This window comes from Salmo salar, chromosome 29 (genome assembly GCF_965601325.2).
Source record: "Salmo salar chromosome 29, fSalSal1, whole genome shotgun sequence".
Taxonomy (NCBI): domain Eukaryota; kingdom Metazoa; phylum Chordata; class Actinopteri; order Salmoniformes; family Salmonidae; genus Salmo; species Salmo salar.
The window spans coordinates 31712102-31734821 of record NC_138319.1 but is presented as its reverse complement, the minus strand read 5'-3'; the positions used below and the strand labels follow the sequence as shown (position 1 = coordinate 31734821).

General features: G+C 42.3%; 1 protein-coding gene across 1 annotated transcript in view; it reads left to right on the top strand.

Moving 5' to 3' along the window:
• The window catches only part of LOC106590590 (catenin delta-2), a 597564-nt gene that overhangs the window by 508245 nt on the left and 66599 nt on the right, over nucleotides 1–22720 (top strand). Inside the window, exon 21 of the mRNA XM_045710617.2 lies at nucleotides 6957–7041. Within this exon, the coding sequence (XP_045566573.1) occupies nucleotides 6957–7041 (85 nt within the window). The remainder of the gene's footprint in view (nucleotides 1–6956; nucleotides 7042–22720) is intronic.

The following is a 22720-nucleotide window of genomic DNA, read 5'->3' as shown; positions in this document are numbered from 1 at the left end:
CACATCAGTCACTGGCTTTATCAATAAGTGCATTGAGGACTTCGTCCCCACAGTGACTGTACGTACATATCCCAACCAGAAGCCATGGATTACAGGCAACATTCGCACTGAACTAAATGGTAGAGATGTTGCTTTCAAGGTGCAGGACTCTAACCCGGAAGCTTATAAGAAAATCCTGCTTTTCCCTCCGACGAACCATCAAACAGGCAAAGGGCCAATACAGGACTAAGATTGAATCCTATTACACCGGCTCTGATGCTCGTCGGATGTGGCTGGGCCTGAAAACTATTACAGACTACAAAGGAAAGCACAGCCGCGAGCTGCCCAGTGACACGAGCTTACCAGATGAGCTAAACCACTTCTATGCTCGCATCGAGGCAAGCAACACTGAGGCATGCATGAGAGCAACAGCTGTTCCGGACGACTGTGTGATCACGCTCTCCGTAGCCGGCATTAGTAAGACCTTTAAACAGGTCAACATTCACAAGGCAGATGGTACAGACAGATTACCAGGACGTGTGCTCCGGGCATGGGCTGACCAATTGGCAGGTGTCTTCACTGACGTTTTCAACATGTCCCTGATTGAGTCTGTAATACCAACATGCTTCAAGCAGACCACCATTGTCCCTGTGCCCAAGAACACAAAGCTAACCTGCCTAAATGACTACAGACGCGTAGCACTCACGTCCGTAGCCATGAAGTGCTTTGAAAGGCTGGTAATGGCTCACATTAATACCGTTATCCCAGAAATCCTAGACCCACTCCAATTTGCATACCGCTCAAACAGATCCACAGATGATGCAATCTCTATTGCACTCCACACTGCCTTTCCCACTTGGACAAAAGGAACAACTACGTGAGAATGCTATTCACTGACTACAGCTCAGCGTTCAACACCATAGTGCCCTCAAAGCTCATCACTAAGCTAAGGATCCTGGGACTAAAAACCTCCCTTTGCAACTGGATCCTGGACTTCCTGACAGCCCTCCCCCAAGTGGTGAGGGTAGGTAATCAACACTGGAGCCCCTCAGGGGTGCATGCTCAGTCCCCTCCTGTACTCCCTGTTCACCCACGACTGCATGGCTAGGCACAACTCCAACACCATCATTAAGTTTGCAGATGACACAACAGCGGTAGGCCTGATCACCGACAACGACGAGACAGCCTATAGGGAGGAGGTCAGAGACCTGGTCGTGTGTTGTCAGAATAACAACCTATCCCTCAACGTAATCAAGACAAAGGAGATGATTGTGGACTACAGGAAAAGGAGGACCGAGCACGCCCCCATTTTCATCGACGGGGCTGTAGTAGAGCAGGTTGAGAGCTGCAATTTCCTTGGTGTCCACATCACCAACAAAATAGAATGGTCCAAACACACCAAGACGGTCGTGAAGAGGGCACGACAAAACCTATTCCCTCTCAGGAAACTAAAAAGATTTGCCATGGGTCCTCAGATCCTCAAAAGATTCTACAGATGCAACATCGAGAGCATCCTGACTGGTTGCATCACTGCTTGGTATGGCAACTGCTCGGCCTCCGACCGCAAGGCCCAGTACATCACTGGTGCTAAGCTGCCTGCCATCTAGGACCTCTACACCAGGAGGTGTCAGAGGAAGGCCCTAAAAATTGTCAAAGACCCCAGTCACCCCAGTCATAGACTGTCTCTCTGCTACCGCATTGCAAGCGGTACCGGAGCGACAAGTCTAGGACCAAAAGGCTTCTCAACATCTTTTACCCCCAAGCCATAAGACTCCTGAACATGTAATCAAATGGCTACCCGGACTATTTGCATTATGTCCCCATCCACGTCCCCCGCCAACCCCTCTTTTATGCTGCTGCTACTCTCTGTTTATCATCTATGCATAGTCACTTTAACTGTACCTACATGTACATATTACCTCAATTAGCCCGACTAATCGGTGCCCCCGTACATTGACTCTGTGCCGGTACCACCTGTACATAGCCTCGCTACTGTTATTTTCACTGTCATTTTACTGTTTTTTATTTTTATTTCTTTACTTCTATTGTTTACCTAATACCTATTTTTTACTTTAAAAATTGTGCTGTTGGTTAGGGCTTGTATGTAAGCATTTCACTATAAGTTCTACACCTGTTGTATTCGGCGCACGTGACAAATTAACTTTGATTTGATCTGAGCTATCTGGTTGGCCAGTGGTAGGCCTATAGGTGGACTTGATTTGCTCTCTGGGCCTGCAGGGTAGGCGGTTCTTCCAGACAGATGAAATGGTTCAAAATGGGAAAACTTTGCTTTACCCGGGGCTGCTCAATCAAGTGCACCTACCGCCAAGAGCGAAAAAATTATAATAATAATTGGAACGCAAGGCTTTATTGTTAACCCAGTATATTGTTTAGATCATTTTTGGAAATAAAAACGTAGTCAATTCTTGAATAGCTTTTCTTGCTTTGAGAAAAAAAGTAGTCTTTTGTAGTTGGGAATAGTAATCTCCAGGTGTCCGGTATATTATTTGTAGGAATTAAAATTTTAAGCCTCTTTGGAAGTTCCTTAAATGTGCCTTTTTTATTGCTAATTCTGTCAATCTTATCGAGGATATGATTTAGGTCTCCTGCAACGATAATAGTTCCAGTCTGGATTTGACTACAAACACCAAATTTGCCCCTGGTTGGATATACAATGAAGTCAATGTTGAATTGTCCCATGTAAGGTACAATTCAACATTAGAAAATGGCCTTCTTGGTCTGTGTGCTGGGATATAAGGGAAAGGGGTGTATTCTTATTTATCACGATGCCTACACTTCTGCTGTTACTACAGTAGGTGGCAGCATAGGCCTCTCTAACCCAGCTCTCTTTAAATATTCAATATAGAATTTTCTCAACTCTTGCAAGGGAACCACATCTGCTGATAATCTCTAAGTGTTCAAGAACCATATGCTTTTTTCCCATCATGAAGCCCGTCAATGTAATAAGTTGGATTCTATTGGTCTTTACTTGTATACAATACAATCAAAGTTAAACTTGTCTGTTCCATCTATCATTGAAGAACCTGATAAAATGCAGTGGGCATTCCATGAAATGAGAGTCATAGTATGAATACATACAGCACCAGTTGAAAGTTTGGACACACCTACTCATTCAAGGCATCCACCGCGCATTCTCTCTCACCCTCCTACACATATTCATATTCACCATCCCTCACTCTTCCCTCACACTCCCATTCATATACACACACACACACACACACACACACACACACACACACACACACACACACACACACACACACACACACACACACACACACACACACACACACACACACACACACACCTACATTCCCACACACACGCACACACACATACCCATAGAACAGTTATTGGCATACATGCAATATTTCCCCCTTTGAATTGTATTTCCAGTGTCCATGTAGTCTATTGGCATTGGCTATTTCTATCCTTACTTGAACAACAGTTATTTGGGGAAAGTAGAGTATAGACTGAATTTGGGGGTGGAGGAAAGGATGTTGACTCAATTTACGGTAAGCTGGTCTCAGGTATCACTGTATATAGCCTAGTGCGCTCATCGTTATTTCCTACATCGACCTCTTCTCATAGCAGGGGGCTCCCCTCCTTCAACTTGGAAGATTTCTGGGAAGGTTTCTTGTAGCTTGGTGGTTGTGAATTCCATCCTTTGTTTTCACTTCCATACCCACACCACTGCCGGGAAGCAGAGTTGGAATTTGATACCTCTTTCATTCAGTGACTGTCTGATTGGAATATATCGCTTGCGGTTTTTTTCTCAGCCTAGCAGAAAGGTCCTGGATGAATGGAATGGACTGGCCTTGGATTTTGATCTCCTTTCCCCCCTGTGCCTTCAGAATGTTGACTTTGGTCTGATACTTCCACATCTGGAAGATTACCATATAAGGGTATTTAGCGTTCTTCTGTTTTACGCCAATCCTATGGCATCGTTCCAGATCCTCTGGTGATATACCCACTTCAAGTTCCTCTGATATCAGTTTGACCACGTAGCTGGAAAGGTCCCCTTTTTCCTCGTCTTCCGGTAAGGACAATATTCTCATGTTGTTTCATCTCATTCTATTTTCTTGCTGGTCCAATTCATCTTCTAAAGTTTGCAACTTTGTTTCCAGAAGGCACAGTTTGTTGTCTTGTTCGTTGTATGTGCATGTCGTAAACAATAGATTGTACTTTCTTTTCGAGCTAATCTACTTTTTTAACAACAGATTGTAGCAATTTGTTTGTTTTGGTGAGCATTGAGAGCATATTAGCTATGATTTCCTGGATATCCTTTAGCTGTTCATTACTCTCGTTTGCATCTCCAAGTTGTTCCTTGTCTTTTCTGCTGAAGGAAGCCATGGCTTGTAGGGCTCTTGTTGCAATGTCTGATTAAATGATTGGTTCGCTATTGTACATAACTGACCGCTCACTCTCTCCAAGTTGCTTGGGGATTTGTTGATCTATCGATTTTAGAGGCTTAATTTCAACTTTGTTGTCTGGCTTCTACATATACAGTAACTACAGTTTTGTCGGTACAAAATGGAGCAACTCAATCCCCATGCGTCCTATCGGTGCGCACATGCGCCTCGCCAAGTTGAGGTTTCTGTAGCCTTGTATTTAGTTTCTGCCCATTCACAAGAGCTGTATTTATACACTTCTAATGAAACACAAATGTACAATAACCACCCTCTTCAAGTCTCCCCATTGCTCTTACAAAATGAAAAACCCACTTTTTCTTCTAATTTTCTCTAAAGTGGCTAGCGGCAGCCATTAGCATGCTGGGGTCGTTGGTTTTAAAGTAACTGCTAAGGAACATTGCGCTTCTTCTAAAGAGCAATCACCTCTTAAAACCATAATGGAACCAGACAGAGGGACTCCTGATGTTGAACACATTTAAAACCATAATGGAACCAGACAGAGGGACTCCTGATGTTGAAAACATTTAAAACCATAATGGAACCAGACAGAGGGACTCCTGATGTTGAAAACATTTAAAACCATAATGGAACCAGACAGAGGGACTCCTGATGTTGAACACATTTAAAACCATAATGGAACCAGACAGAGGGACTCCTGATGTTGAACACATTTAAAACCATAATGGAACCAGACAGAGGGACTCCTGATGTTGAACACATGTAAAACCATAATGGAACCAGACAGAGGGACTCCTGATGTTGAACACATTTAAAACCATAATGGAACCAGACAGAGGGACTCCTGATGTTGAACACATTTAAAACCATAATGGAACCAGACAGAGGGACTCCTGATGTTGAAAACATTTAAAACCATAATGGAACCAGACAGAGGGACTCCTGATGTTGAACACATTTAAAACCATAATGGAACCAGACAGAGGGACTCCTGATGTTGAACACATTTAAAACCATAATGGAACCAGACAGAGGGACTCCTGATGTTGAACACATTTAAAACCATAATGGAACCAGACAGAGGGACTCCTGATGTTGAAAACATTTAAAACCATAATGGAACCAGACAGAGGGACTCCTGATGTTGAACACATTTAAAACCATAATGGAACCAGACAGAGGGACTCCTGATGTTGAACACATTTAAAACCATAATGGAACCAGACAGAGGGACTCCTGATGTTGAACACATTTAAAACCATAATGGAACCAGACAGAGGGACTCCTGATGTTGAACACATTTAAAACCATAATGGAACCAGACAGAGGGACTCCTGATGTTGAAAACATTTAAAACCATAATGGAACCAGACAGAGGGACTCCTGATGTTGAACACATTTAAAACCATAATGGAACCAGACAGAGGGACTCCTGATGTTGAACACATGTAAAACCATAATGGAACCAGACAGAGGGACTCCTGATGTTGAACACATTTAAAACCATAATGGAACCAGACAGAGGGACTCCTGATGTTGAACACATTTAAAACCATAATGGAACCAGACAGAGGGACTCCTGATGTTGAAGACATTTAAAACCATAATGGAACCAGACAGAGGGACTCCTGATGTTGAACACATTTAAAACCATAATGGAACCAGACAGAGGGACTCCTGATGTTGAAGACATTTAAAACCATAATGGAACCAGACAGAGGGACTCCTGATGTTGAACACATTTAAAACCATAATGGAACCAGACAGAGGGACTCCTGATGTTGAAGACATTTAAAACCATAATGGAACCAGACAGAGGGACTCCTGATGTTGAACACATTTAAAACCATAATGGAACCAGACAGAGGGACTCCTGATGTTGAAAACATTTAAAACCATAATGGCTCCAGACAGAGGGACTCCTGATGTTGAAAACATTTAAAACCATAATGGCTCCAGACAGAGGGACTCCTGATGTTGAACACATGTAAAACCATAATGGAACCAGACAGAGGGACTCCTGATGTTGAACACATTTAAAACCATAATGGAACCAGACAGAGGGACTCCTGATGTTGAACACATTTAAAACCATAATGGAACCAGACAGAGGGACTCCTGATGTTGAACACATTTAAAACCATAATGGAACCAGACAGAGGGACTCCTGATGTTGAACATATTTTCAGTCTCTGCAGTGTTCACCTTAAAGTTAGTGTTCGTCCTAAATGGCACTCTATGCCGTATTTTGTCCAGGGCTCATAGGCCTATATGGGGAATAGGGGACATTAAGAACGAATAAAGTAAATAAAGACTTAATGTGGACAGTATTAGCTTGTCTGAGTGTCCCTCTGTTTCTCAGTTAAAGCATAATGCCTGAAATGAGATATAGGCTCATAGAGAAACATATACAGTATATACTGTTCTCACACAATTCAAATTAAAATGTCCCTCTTTCTTTCTCTCTCTCTCTCTCTCTCTCTCTCTCTCTCTCTCTCTCTCTCTCTCTCTCTCTCTCTCTCTCTCTCTCTCTCTCTCTCTCTCTCTCTCTCTCTCGATCTTTCTGTCTCTTTCTCTCTCTCTCAGACACTCAGCCAAGGTGGTGAAGGCAGCCTCTCAGGTGCTCAGCAGTATGTGGCAGTACAGAGACCTACGCAGCCTCTACAAGAAGGTAAGACATACACAGCTTATAATGCTTCATAACAGTATCATAGGAGTGACATAATGCATCATAACAGCATTATTAGAGTGACATAATTCTTCATAACAGCATGGTAAAGAGTGACCTAATGCTTCATAATAGTGTAAAAGACACCTGACTAGAACTGTTGTCCCTTGACCTCACAAGATAAGCGTTCTGATTCTGGACTTATTTCCAGATCTTGTACCTTGTGTAGACATGCTTAGCTTGGTGTTACAGTTTTATTGCTTTCTATCACTTTCTAGTTTTGGAGCGTTTTGTAAAGGTAGTTGGTTTTGTTTGTGCTCCCACATTCTCTGGGTTATCAAATCTCACGACTCATTTGAGATATGCTGTATATAATAGAAAAACAGTGAGTCAGCCTGTGTATACATGCAAGTGTGTTTGTGTGCGTGTGTGCATGCATGCATTACGTGTGTGCGAGTATGTGCGTTTGTGTGTGCATGCGAATGCATGCAAGTGTGTGTGTGTGTGTGTGTGTGTGTGTGTGTGTTCTGTACATGGCTCCCTGGGGTAGACCATTGCTACATTTACACAGAAGAGTAATGGGGTTTAGACGAGAGGAACAACAGCACTGTACTGTGAAAGATTTAGTGTGAAAGTTTCATCAATAAGACATTGTTGAGCCCAGAGCCCAGAGCTCAATGTCTGTTGTGTACTGCAGGTCTATTCAAGTCCTCTTCCTCTCTCTCGCTCTCTCGCTTTATTTCATTCATTCCAATCACTATATCTCTCTCATTCTTTCTTTCTCTCTCTCTTTTTTACTTCTCTTTTTTTCTTTCTCTCTCTTCCTCTGGGAAAGGAACACCCCGACCCAACTTGATTAGGTTCTATAGATGTCCTGATGTTTTCACTAAACACAGTATAGTGTAAACACACTAAACAAAGTATAATGTAAACACAGTATAGTGTAAACACACTAAACAAAGTATAATGTAAACACAGTATAGTGTAAACACAGTATAGTGTAAAAACACTAAACACAGTATAGTGTAAACACACTAAACAAAGTATAATGTAAACACAAACACAGTATAGTGTAAACACAATATAGTGTAAACCCACTAAACACAGTACCGTGTAAAACACACCAAACAGTATAGTGTAAACATAGTTAACACAGTATAGTGTACACACAGTATAGTGTAAACACAGTGCAGTGCAAAACACTAAACACAGTATAGTGTAAACACACTAAACACAGTATAGTGTAAACACAGTATAGTGTAAACACAGTATAGTGTAAACACAGTATAGTGTAAAAACACTAAACACAGTATAGTGTAAACACACTAAACAAAGTATAATGTAAACACAAACACAGTATAGTGTAAACGCAATATAGTGTAAACCCACTAAACACAGTACCGTGTAAAACACACCAAACAGTATAGTGTAAACATAGTTAACACAGTATAGTGTACACACAGTATAGTGTAAACACAGTGCAGTGCAAAACACTAAACACAGTATAGTGTAAACACACTAAACACAGTATAGTGTAAACACAGTATAGTGTAAACACAGTATAGGGTAAACACAGTATAGTGTAAAAACACTAAACACAGTATAGTGTATACACACTAAACACAGTATAGTGTAAACACACTAAACACAGTATAGTGTAAACACACTAAACACAGTATAGTGTAAACACAGTGTAGTGTAAACACAGTATAGGGTAAACACAGTATAGTGTAAAAACACTAAACACAGTATAGTGTATACACACTAAACACAGTATAGTGTATACACACTAAACACAGTACAGTGTAAACACAGTATAGTGTAAACACACTAAACACAGAACAGTGTCAACACAGCACAGTGTAAACGCACTAACACAGTACAGTGTAAACTTACTAAACACTGTATAGTGTAAACACACTAAACTCTATATAGTCTAAACACAGTAAAGTGTAAACACATTAAACACAGGATTGTGTAAACACATTATAGTACAAACACACTAAACACAATATAGTGTAAACACACTAAACACTGTATAGTGTTAACAAAGTATAGTATACACACAGTATGGTGTAAACACGGTCTAATGTAAACACACTAAACACAGTATGGTGTAAACACAGCATAGTGTAAACACACTAAACACAGTATGGTGTAAACACAGCATAGTGTAAACACACTAAACACAGTATGGTGTAAACACAGGGTAATGTAAACACAATAAACACTGTATAGTGTAAACACACTAAACACCGTGTAGTCTAAACACAGTAAAGTGTAAACACATTAAACACAGGATCGTGTAAACACAGTATAGTATAAACACACTAAACACAGTCTAGTGTAAACACACTAAACACAGTATAGTGTAAACACAGTATAGGGTAAACACAGTGTAGTGTAAAAACACTAAACACAGTATCTGGTTTTATGTCTTTGTGCCAAGTCATAATTGCCTCCCTGAATTCTTTATGTGATTTGAATTCTCCGTCAGCAGGGAAATGTTGCCCAATTTTATCCTGTTTGCAAAAAACTTCCGATATTCAAGCCGTATTGGTAGAATGCTTGTGCACTTCTTTTAGCACCTCCATGGCTTTTTTAAAATCATCTAGCTCCGCTTTACATGGAGAATCGGGGCCGTCTGTTGACATATGAATAATTATTATTCCCAAACCTCTCCCGACGGTGTCCAGGGTGTTTCTTCACTCCCGGCTCTAATACACACCTTCTATTAACTCTTTTCCAAGGTAGAGCTACCTACTTCCCCGGAGAATAGTTATGGTATTTGTGCCTATTAATTGGTCACGGTACTTAATACCTTGTATTAGAACCAATACTGTAGCGTCTGCAAATGTATTACTGGAGAATACGTATGACCTAAGGTATTATTCCACTGTTGAGCCTCAAATATCACTGTTGCTGATAACACACATTACCAAAATGATTCACATTTGTCTTCCTATTTCCACATAATCTGTCATGGTTCCCCCCACCAGAGATCATAAACCAACCTTTCTCTTATAGCTACTGTTACTACAGACGTATCTTGTTCAAACATTCATACACACACACACACACACACACACACACACACACACACACCCTGCGGCCTCACGGCCACTGCGACTGGGCTTCCACCCTCTTTACGGGTCTGGCCAATACACCACTACACTAGGGTTTTACCCTCCACTCTGTTCAGGACTTCCCCTCTCTCTATGAGATTTACCCTCTACAGGAACTATCCTGCTCGGGACTTTATCTATGAGATTTACTCTCTACAGGAACTATCCTGTTCAGGACTTCCCCTCTCTCTATGAGATTTACCCTCTACAGGAACTATCCTGTTCAGGACTTCCCCTCTCTCTATGAGATTTACCCTCTACAGGAACTATCCTGGTCAGGACTTCCCCTCTCTCTATGAGATTTACCCTCAACAGGAACTATCCTGCTCGGGACTTTATCTATGAGATTTACTCTCTACAGGAACTATCCTGTTCAGGACTTCCCCTCTCTCTATGAGATTTACCCTCAACAGGAACTATCCTGCTCGGGACTTTATCTATGAGATTTACTCTCTACAGGAACTATCCTGTTCAGGACTTCCCCTCTCTCTATGAGATTTACCCTCAACAGGAACTATCCTGCTCGGGACTTTATCTATGAGATTTACTCTCTACAGGAACTATCCTGTTCAGGACTTCCCCTCTCTCTATGAGATTTACTCTCTACAGGAACTATCCTGTTCAGGACTTACTCTATAATTTATGGTACTAGCAATAACCAACCTACTCGGGATTTACCCCCTAGAACTTACCCTCTCCAGGTACCAATCTGTTCGGGTTTGACTTCCGGGACTTAACCATATACCACAAAGCTGCGACCGGTCATTACTCAATGGGCCTACTGAATAAACTCAGGCTTTCTAGGTCCGTATCCTATAATTGTTCAGCCTACGAATCTCATCTCCCCAAGATGTCAAAATGAGTGGAAACAGGTTTAGGAACTGTGCCTACCTTGTTTGTTGTGCCGGCTCCTGTACCACTGATCTGGACTCTCTGGTTTGACTTTAAATCCTGGTGAATCCTGCCGACAACGCCAACTGTTAGTGTCCGTTCAGAGTTTTTAGAACCTATCAAAGCTTAAACCAAGTTATTCTTCCCAGAGGGTCAATATAGCTGCATTAGACAAAGACATGGTTTCACCTGTGGTAGTGTACATTCTCCACTTTGGGTGGAGTCACCTACTTATCACTAAACATTGCATCGTTGTTTCTAGTCAGGGAGCTGAATGATATTGGGCCTTAACCGGTTCCTCCCCTTATCCACACTGCCACATGTGACTGCTTTCCCTGCCCTCAGCCCCTCCCAAGCTACATTATGGCACCATTCATGTCTCATTTATAACTAATGATTAATAATAGTTAAAGAAATCCAAAGTGTAGGTGTACTACTGTTAGTTGTGAGGTGTATTTTAATCATGATATTTTAATGATCTAGTTTGGGGGGGTGCAAATGGTCACCAATCTTTGGTGTGTGTGCGCTAGTGTATGCTGGTGCACATGTATGGGTGAGTGCACGAGTATCTGTGTATGTGTGACACATAGAGAGAACACTGTCGTGTGTGTGTGTGTGTGTGTGTGTGTGTGTGTGTGTGTGTGTGTGTGTGTGTGTGTGTGTGTGTGTGTGTGTGGGTGTGTGGGTGTGTGGGTGTGTGTGTGTGTGTGTGTGTGTGTGTGTGTGTGTGTGCTGAATTACCTGGAGGTGTATTGGTCACAGAGGTGAATCTTCTGATCACAAAGGTACAGTACATGTCCCATCAGCCATACAGTGCCTTCAGAAAGTATTCACACCCATCTACAAACAATACCCCTTAATGACAAAGTGAAAATGTGTTTTTAGAATTTTTTGCAAATTTCTTGAAACAAAAAACAGATTTCTAATTTACATAAGTATTCACACCCCTGACTCAATACATGTTAGAATCACCTTTTGCAGTGTGCCTTTCTGTGTAAGTCTCTACTAGCTTTACACACTTGGATTGTACAATATTTGCACATTATACTTTTTTTAGTTCTTCAAGCTCTGTCAAGTTGGTTGTTGATCATTGCTAGATAGCCATTTTCAAGTCTTGGAATAGATTTTCAAACCGATTAAAGTCTAAACTGTAACTCGGCCACTCAGGAACATTCACTGTCTTCTTTGTAAGCAACTCCAGCGTATATTTGGCCTTGTGTTTTAGGTTATTGTCTCTGTTGAAAGGGGAATTTGTCTCCCAATGTAGGATTTTGCCTGTGCTTAGCTCTGTTCCATTTATTTTTATCCCTAAAAACTCCATAGTCCTTGCTTATGACAAGCATACCCATAACATTATGCAGCCACCAACATGCTTGAAAATATGAAGAGTGGTACTCAGTGATGCGTTGTGTTGGATTTGTCCCAAACAACACTTTGTATTCAGAACATGAAGTTAATTTATTTGACACATTTTTTTTCTGTTTTACTTTAGTGCCTTATTGCAAACAGGATGCATGTGTTGAAATTATTCTGTACAGCCTTCCTTCTTTTCACTCTGTCATTTAGGTTAGTATTGTGGAGTAACTATGTTGTTGATCCATCCTCAGTTTTCTCCTATCATAGCCATTAAGCTCTGTAACTGTTTTAAAGTCACCATTGGCCTCATGGTGAAATCGCTGAGCGGTTTCCTTCCTCTGGGGCAGTTGAGTTAGGAAGGACACCTGTATCTTTGACTGGGTGACTGGGTGTATTGATACACCATCCAAAGTGTAATTAATAACTTGCACCATGCTCAAAGGATATTCAATGTCTGCCAAAAGGTGCCCTACCAATATGTGCCCGTTTACCAATAGGGGTCCTTCTACCAATAGGGACCCTTCTACCAATAGGGGTCCTTCTACCAATAGGGACCCTTCTACCAATAGGGACCCTTCTACCAATAGGGACCCTTCTTAGCGAGGCATTGGAAAACTCCCTGGTCCTTGTGATTTTATTTGTGTTTGAAATTCACTGCTCGACTGAGGGACCTTACAGATAATTGTATGCGTATGGTACAGAGATAAGGTAGTCGTTAAATAATCATGTTAAACTCTATTATTGCACAGAGAGTGAGTCCATGTAACTTATTATGTGACTTGTTGAGCAAATCTTTACTCCTGAACTTATTTATGCATAGCAAAAGGGTTGAATACTTATTGACTCAAGACATTTCAGCTTTTCATTTTTAATTAATTTGTCAAATATTCTATAAACATAATTCCACTTTGACATTATGGGTTTTGAATACTTTCTGAAAGCACTGTATAACTGTGTCTATCTCCCTCTATTTCACTTCCTTACCCAATGCTTTCTCTACCCACTGCTTTCTCTACCCAATGCTTTCTCTACCCAATGCTTTCTCTACCCACTGCTTTCTCTACCCAATGCTTTCTCTACCCACTGCTTTCTCTACCCAATGCTTTCTCTACCCACTGCTTTCTCTACCCACTGCTTTCTCTACCCACTGCTTTCTCTACCCAATGCTTTCTCTACCCAATGCTTTCTCTACCCACTGCTTTCTCTACCCACTGCTTTCTCTACCCACTGCTTTCTCTACCCAATGCTTTCTCTACCCAATGCTTTCTCTACCCAATGCTTTCTCTACCCACTGCTTTCTCTACCCAATGCTTTCTCTACCCACTGCTTTCTCTACCCACTGCTTTCTCTACCCAATGCTTTCTCTACCCACTGCTTTCTCTACCCACTGCTTTCTCTACCCACTGCTTTCTCTACCCAATGCTTTCTCTACCCAATGCTTTCTCTACCCAATGCTTTCTCTACCCACTGCTTTCTCTACCCAATGCTTTCTCTACCCACTGCTTTCTCTACCCACTGCTTTCTCTACCCACTGCTTTCTCTACCCACTGATTTCTCTACCCACTGCTTTCTCTACCCACTGCTTTCTCTACCCAATGCTTTCTCTACCCAATGCTTTCTCTACCCACTGCTTTCTCTATATGTCTGTTTTCTCTACTCTTTGCTCTCTGTCTCTCTCGCTCTCTCTGTTTCTCTCTCTGTCTGTCTATCTGTCTCTCTCTCTCTCTCTCTCTCTGCACTCTCTCTGCTTTCTCTCTCGGTCTCCCTCGCTCTCTCGTTCTCTGTCTATGTCTCTCTCTGCTCACTCTGCCTCTCTGTCTCACTGTTTCTCTGTCTCTGTCTCTCGCTCTGCTCTCTCAGCAGTCCTCTGTGTCTCTTTGTCTCTTTGTCTCTCTCTTTCTGTGTCTTTGTATTTCTCAGTGCCTTCAAGGGTTGTTAAATCTGAAACAACCAGACAGTCAGCTGTCTCCTTTATCTATCCTGATGCTGACATTAACAAGTGCCCACGGCAGAGTCAGAGACAGTAACTGATTGGGCTGCTAAGGAGCACAGAAACACACTCAGTTCAAACCAATAGTGTGATAACTACAGTCTACCTGGGGCTAGGCAACAGCATATACAGCAAACCCAGAATATTATCCCATTGAGCTAAAGGCATCAGCTCTGACAGCTGACGTTAGTCAGGTCATTATGCGTAACACATGAAGGTCATGGGCATACTGTGTACATGCGTCATGTGTGTGTTGGATTTATAGGGTGTGAGGCTTATGCGTGTTGAACTACATGTGCAGCTCTGCATGGTTCCCAGTCTAACATTAGTCTAGAACCAGAAAACATCAGCTGGGAAGGATGGTGTGATGGAAGGATGGTGTGATGGAAGGATGGTGTGATGGAAGGATGGTGTGATGAAGAATGGTTGTGATGGAAGGATGGTATGATGGAAGGATGGTGTGATGAAGAATGGTGTGATGAAGGATGACATGATGAAGGATGACATGATGAAGAATGGTGTGATGGAAGGATGGTGTGATGGAAGGATGGTGTGATGAAGAATGGTGTGATGGAAGGATGATATGATGGAAGGATGGTGTGATGAAGAATGGTGTGATGAAGGATGACATGATGAAGGATGGTGTGATGGAAGGATGGTGTGATGGAAGGATGGTGTGATGGAAGGATGGTGTGATAGAAAGGTGCTATGATGAAGGATGGTATGATGAAGGATGTGTGATAGAAAGTTGCTATGATGAAGGATGGTATGATGAAGGATGGTGTGATAGAAAGGTGCTATGATGAAGGATGGTGTGATGGAAGGATGGTGTGATGGATGGTATGATGAAGAATGGTGTGATGGAAGGATGGTGTGGTGGAAGGATGGTGTGATCGAAGGATGGTGTGATGGAAGGATGGTATGATGAAGGATGGTATGATGGAAGGATGTTGTGATGGAAAGGTGCTATGATGAAGGATGGTGTGATGGAAGGATGATGTGATGGAAGGATGGTGTGATAGAAAGGTGCTATAATTAATGATGGTGTGATGGAAGGATGTTGTGATGGAAGGATGCTATGATGAAGGATGGTGTGATGGAAAGATGGTGTGATGGAAGGATGGTGTGATAAAATAATGGTGTGATGGAAGGATGGTGTGATGGAAGGATGATGTGATGGCAGAATGGTGTGATGAAGACTGGTGTGATGGAAAGATAGAATGATGGAAGGATGGTGTGATGGAAGGAGGGTGTGATAGAAAGGTGCTATGATGAAGGATGGTGTGATGGTGTGATGCTATGATGAAGGATGGTATGATAGAAGGATGGTGTGATGGAAGGATGGTGTGATGGAGGAATGGTGTGATGAAGTATGGTGTGATGTATGGTATGATGGAAGAATGGTGTGATAGAAGGATGGTGTGATGAAGGATGGTGTTATGAAGGATGGCATGATTGATGGATGTTGTGATAGAAAGATGCTATGATGAAATTTTGTGATGGAAGGATGGTGTGATGGAAGAATGGTGTGATGTATGGTATGATGGAAGAATGGTGTGATCGAAGGATGGTGTGATGGAAGGATGGTTTGATAGAAAGGTGCTATGATGAAGGATGGTGTGATGAAAGAATGGTGTGATGGAAGGATGGTGTGATGGAAGGATGGTGTGATGGAAAGATGGTGTGATGGAAGGATGGTGTGATGGAAAGATGCCATGATGAAGGATGGTATGATGAAGGATGCTGTGATGGAAGGATGGTGTGATGGAAGGATGGTGTGATAGGATGGTGTGATAGAAGGATGGTGTGATGGAAGGATGGTGTGATGAAGGATAATGTGATGAAGGATGGTGTGATAGAAGGGTGGTGTGATAGAAGGGTGGTGTGATAGAAGGATGGTGTGATGGAAGGATGGTGTGATGAAGGATGATGTGATGGAAGGATGTGTGATGGAAGGATGGTGTGATGGAATGATGGTGTGATGGAAGGATGGTATGATGAAGGATGATGTGATGGAAGGATTGTATGATGAAAGATGGTGTGATGTAAGGATGTGTGATGGAAGGATGGTGTGATGGAAGGATGGTGTGATGATGGTGTGATGGAAGGATGGTGTGATGATGGTATGATGGAAGGATGGTATGATGGTGTGATGAAGGATTGTGTGGTGAAAGATGCTATGGTGAAGGAGGGTGTGATCGGTGGATGGTTTAATTTAGGATGGTGTGATGGAAGGATTGTGTGATGGAAGGATGGTGTGATGAATGATGGTGTGATGAAATATGGTATGGTATGATGGTGTGATGAAGGATTGTGTGGTGAAAGATGCTATGATGAAGGATGGTGTGATAGGTGGATGGTTTGATGAAGGATGGTGTGATGGAATGATGGTGTGATGGAATGATTGTGTGATGGAATGATAGTGTGATGAATGATGGTGTGATGGAAGGATGGTGTGATTGAAATATGCTATGATGAAGGATGGTATGATGGAAGGATGGTGTGATGAAGGATCATGTGATGGGAGGATGGTGTGATGGAGGGATGGTATGATGAAGGATGGTGTGATGAAGGATTGTGTGATGAAGGATTGTGTGATGGAAGGATGGTGTGATGGAAGGATGGTATGATGATGGATGTTGTGATGGAAGGATGGTGTGATGAAGTATGGTTAGATGAAGTGTGCTATGATGAAGGATGTTGTGAAAGGTGGATTGTGTGATGGAAGGATGGTATTATGGACGGATGGTGTGATGGAAGGATGGTGTGATTGAAGGATGCTATGATGAAGGATTGTGTGATGGAAGGATGGTTTGATGGAAGGATGGTGTGATGGAAGGATGGTGTGATAGAAGGATGGTGTGATGATGGATGATGTGATGGAAGGATGGTGTGATGGACGGATGGTGTGATGGAGGGATGGTATGATGAAGGATGGTATGATGAAGGATGGTGTGATAGAAGGTAGTGTGAAAGAAGGATGGTGTGATGAAGTATGGTTAGATGAAGGATGGTGTGATGGAAGAATGGTGTGATAGAAAGATGCTATGATGAAAGTTTGTGATGGAAGGATGGTGTGATGGAAGGATGGTTTGATGAAGGATGGTGTGATGGAATGATTGTGTGATGGAATAATGGTGTGATGGAAGGATGGTTTGATAGAAGGTTGCTATGATGAAGGATGGTGTGATGGAATGATTGTGTGATGGAATAATGGTGTGATGGAAGGATGGTATTATGGAAGGATGGTGTGATGGAAGGATGGTGTTATGGAAGGATGGTATGATGGAAAGAAGGTGTGATGGAAGGATGGTGTGATAGAAGGATGGTGTGATGGAAGGATGGTGTGATAGAAGGATGGTGTGATGGAAGGATGGTGTGATGGAAGAATGGTTTGATGAAGGATGGTGTGATAGAAGAATGGTGTGATGGAAGGATGGTGTGATGGAAGAATGGTTTAATGAAGGATGGTTTGATGAAGGATGATTTGATGGAATGATGGTATGATGAAGGAAGGTTTGATGAAGGATGATTTGATGGATGGATGGTGTGATGGAAGGATGGTATAATGAAGGATGGTGTGATGAATGATAGTGTGATGAAAGGATTGTATGATGAAGGATGGTTTGATGAAGTATGATGTGGTGGAAGTATGGTATGATGAAAGATGCTATGATGAAGGATGGTGTGATAGGGGGATGGTGTGATGAAAGGATGGTGTGATGGAAGGATGTTGTGATGGTGTAATGGAAGTATGGTATGATGAAAGATGCTATGATGAAGGATGGTGTGATAGAAGGATGGTGTGATGGAAGGATGGTGTGATAGAAGGATGGTGTGATAGAAGGTAGTGTGATGAAGGATGGTGTGATGGAAGGATGGTGTGATTGAAGGATGCTATGATGAAGGATTGTGTGATGGAAGGATGGTGTGATGGAAGGATGGTGTGATGGAAGGATGGTGTGATGGAAGGATGTTGTGATGGACGGATGGTGTGATGGACGGATGGTGTGATGGAGGGATGGTATGATGAAGGATGGTATGATGAAGGATGGTGTGATAGAAGGTAGTGTGAAAGAAGGATGGTGTGATGAAGTATGGTTAGATGAAGGATGGTGTGATGGAAGGATGGTGTGATAGAAGGATGGTGTGATAGAAAGATGCTATGATGAAAGTTTGTGATGGAAGGATGGTGTGATGGAAGGATGGTTTGATGAAGGATGGTGTGATGGAATGATTGTGTGATGGAATAATGGTGTGATGGAAGGATGGTTTGATAGAAGGGTGCTATGATGAAGGATGGTGTGATGGAATGATTGTGTGATGGAATAATGGTGTGATGGAAGGATGGTATTATGGAAGGATGGTGTGATGGAAGGATGGTGTTATGGAAGGATGGTATGATGGAAAGAAGGTGTGATGGAAGGATGGTGTGATGGAAAGAAGGTGTGATGGAAGGATGGTGTGATAGAAGGATGGTGTGATAGAAGGATGGTGTGATAGAAGGATGGTGTGATGGAAGGATGGTGTGATGGAAGAATGGTTTGATGAAGGATGGTGTGATAGAAGAATGGTGTGATGGAAGGATGGTGTTATGGAAGAATGGTTTAATGAAGGATGGTTTGATGAAGGATGATTTGATGGAATGATGGTATGATGAAGGATGGTTTGATGAAGGATGATTTGATGGATGGATGGTGTGATGGAAGGATGGTATAATGAAGGATGGTGTGATGAAGGATGGTGTGATGAATGATAGTGTGATGAAAGGATGGTATGATGAAGGATGGTTTGATGAAGTATGATGTGGTGGAAGTATGGTATGATGAAAGATGCTATGATGAAGGATGGTGTGATAGGGGGATGGTGTGATGGAAGGATGGTGTGATGGAAGGATGGTGTGATGGTGTAATGGAAGTATGGTATGATGAAAGATGCTATGATGAAGGATGGTGTGATAGAAGGATGGTGTGATAGAAGGATGGTGTGATGGAAGGATGGTGTGATAGAAGGATGGTGTGATAGAAGGTAGTGTGATGAAGGATGGTGTGATGGAAGGATGGTGTGATTGAAGGATGCTATGATGAAGGATTGTGTGATGGAAGGATGGTGTGATGGAAGGATGGTGTGATGGAAGGATGGTGTGATAGAAGGATGGTGTGATGATGGATGATGTGATGGAAGGATGGTGTGATGGACGGATGGTGTGATGGACGGATGGTGTGATGGAGGGATGGTATGATGAAGGATGGTATGATGAAGGATGGTGTGATAGAAGGTAGTGTGAAAGAAGGATGGTGTGATGAAGTATGGTGTGATGAAGTATGGTTAGATGAAGGATGGTGTGATGGAAGGATGGTGTGATAGAAGGATGGTGTGATAGAAAGATGCTATGATGAAAGTTTGTGATGGAAGGATGGTGTGATGGAAGGATGGTTTGATGAAGGATGGTGTGATGGAATGATTGTGTGATGGAATAATGGTGTGATGGAAGGATGGTTTGATAGAAGGGTGCTATGATGAAGGATGGTGTGATGGAATGATTGTGTGATGGAATGATTGTGTGATGGAATAATGGTGTGATGGAAGGATGGTATTATGGAAGGATGGTGTGATGGAAGGATGGTGTTATGGCAGGATGGTATGATGGAAAGAATGTGTGATGGAAGGATGGTGTGATAGAAGGATGGTGTGATGGAAGGATGGTGTGATAGAAGGATGGTGTGATGGAAGGATGGTGTGATGGAAGAATGGTTTGATGAAGGATGGTGTGATAGAAGAATGGTGTGATGGAAGGATGGTGTGATGGAAGAATGGTTTAATGAAGGATGGTTTGATGAAGGATGATTTGATGGAATGATGGTATGATGAAGGATGGTTTGATGAAGGATGATTTGATGGATGGATGGATGGTGTGATGGAAGGATGGTATAATGAAGGATGGTGTGATGAAAGGATGGTATGATGAAGGATGGTTTGATGAAGTATGATGTGGTGGAAGTATGGTATGATGAAAGATGCTATGATGAAGGATGGTGTGATAGGGGGATGGTGTGATGGAAGGATGGTGTGATGGAAGGATGGTGTGATGGTGTAATGGAAGTATGGTATGATGAAAGATGCTATGATGAAGGATGGTGTGATAGAAGGATGGTGTGATGGAAGGATGGTGTGATAGAAGGATGGTGTGATAGAAGGTAGTGTGATGAAGGATGGTGTGATGGAAGGATGGTGTGATGGAAGGATGGTGTGATGGAAGGATGGTGTGATAGAAGGATGGTGTGATGATGGATGATGTGATGGACGGATGGTGTGATGGACGGATGGTGTGATGGAAGGATGGTATGATGAAGGATGGTATGATGAAGGATGGTGTGATAGAAGGTAGTGTGAAAGAAGGATGGTGTGATGAAGTATGGTTAGATGAAGGATGGTGTGATGGAAGGATGGTGTGATAGAAGGATGGTGTGATAAAAAGATGCTATGATGAAAGTTTGTGATGGAAGGATGGTGTGATGGAAGGATGGTTTGATGAAGGATGGTGTGATGGAATGATTGTGTGATGGAATAATGGTGTGATGGAAGGATGGTTTGATAGAAGGGTGCTATGATGAAGGATGGTGTGATGGAATGATTGTGTGATGGAATAATGGTGTGATGGAAGGATGGTATTATGGAAGGATGGTGTGATGGAAGGATGGTGTTATGGAAGGATGGTATGATGGAAAGAAGGTGTGATGGAAGGATGGTGTGATAGAAGGATGGTGTGATGGAAGGATGGTGTGATAGAAGGATGTTGTGATGGAAGGATGGTGTGATGGAAGAATGGTTTGATGAAGGATGGTGTGATAGAAGAATGGTGTGATGGAAGGATGGTGTGATGGAAGAATGGTTTAATGAAGGATGGTTTGATGAAGGATGATTTGATGGAATGATGGTATGATGAAGGATGGTTTGATGAAGGATGATTTGATGGATGGATGGTGTGATGGAAGGATGGTATAATGAAGGATGGTGTGATGAAGGATGGTGTGATGAATGATAGTGTGATGAAAGGATGGTATGATGAAGGATGGTTTGATGAAGTATGATGTGGTGGAAGTATGGTATGATGAAAGATGCTATGATGAAGGATGGTGTGATAGGGGGATGGTGTGATGGAAGGATGGTGTGATGGAAGGATGGTGTGATGGTGTAATGGAAGTATGGTATGATGAAAGATGCTATGATGAAGGATGGTGTGATAGAAGGATGGTGTGATGGAAGGATGGTGTGATAGAAGGATGGTGTGATAGAAGGTAGTGTGATGAAGGATGGTGTGATGAAGGATGGTGTGATGAAGGATGTTGTGATGAAGTATGGTTAGATGAAGGATGGTGTGATGGAAGGATGGTGTGATAGAAGGATGGTGTGATAGAAAGATCCTATGATGAAAGTTTGTGATGGAAGGATGGTGAGATGGAAGGATGGTTTGATAGAAAGGTGCTGAGATGAAGGATGGTGTGATGAAAGGATGGTGTGATGGAAGGATGGTGTGATGGAAGGATGGTGTGATGGAAGGATGGTGTGATGGAAGGATGGTGTGATGGAAGGATGGTGTGATAGAAGGGTGGTGTGATGGAAGGATGTGTGATGAAAGTTTGTGATGGAAGGATGGTGTGATGGAAGGATGGTTTGATGAAGGATGGTGTGATGGAATGATTGTGTGATGGAATAATGGTGTGATGGAAGGATGGTTTGATAGAAGGGTGCTATGATGAAGGATGGTGTGATGGAATGATTGTGTGATGGAATAATGGTGTGATGGAAGGATGGTATTATGGAAGGATGGTGTGATGGAAGGATGGTGTTATGGAAGGATGGTATGATGGAATGAAGGTGTGATAGAAGGATGGTGTGATGGAAGGATGGTGTGATGGAAGGATGGTGTGATAGAAGGATGTTGTGATGGAAGGATGGTGTGATGGAAGAATGGTTTGATGAAGGATGGTGTGATAGAAGAATGGTGTGATGGAAGGATGGTGTGATGGAAGAATGGTTTAATGAAGGATGGTTTGATGAAGGATGATTTGATGGAATGATGGTATGATGAAGGATGGTTTGATGAAGGATGATTTGATGGATGGATGGTGTGATGGAAGGATGGTATAATGAAGGATGGTGTGATGAAGGATGGTGTGATGAATGATAGTGTGATGAAAGGATGGTATGATGAAGGATGGTTTGATGAAGTATGATGTGGTGGAAGTATGGTATGATGAAAGATGCTATGATGAAGGATGGTGTGATAGGGGGATGGTGTGATGGAAGGATGGTGTGA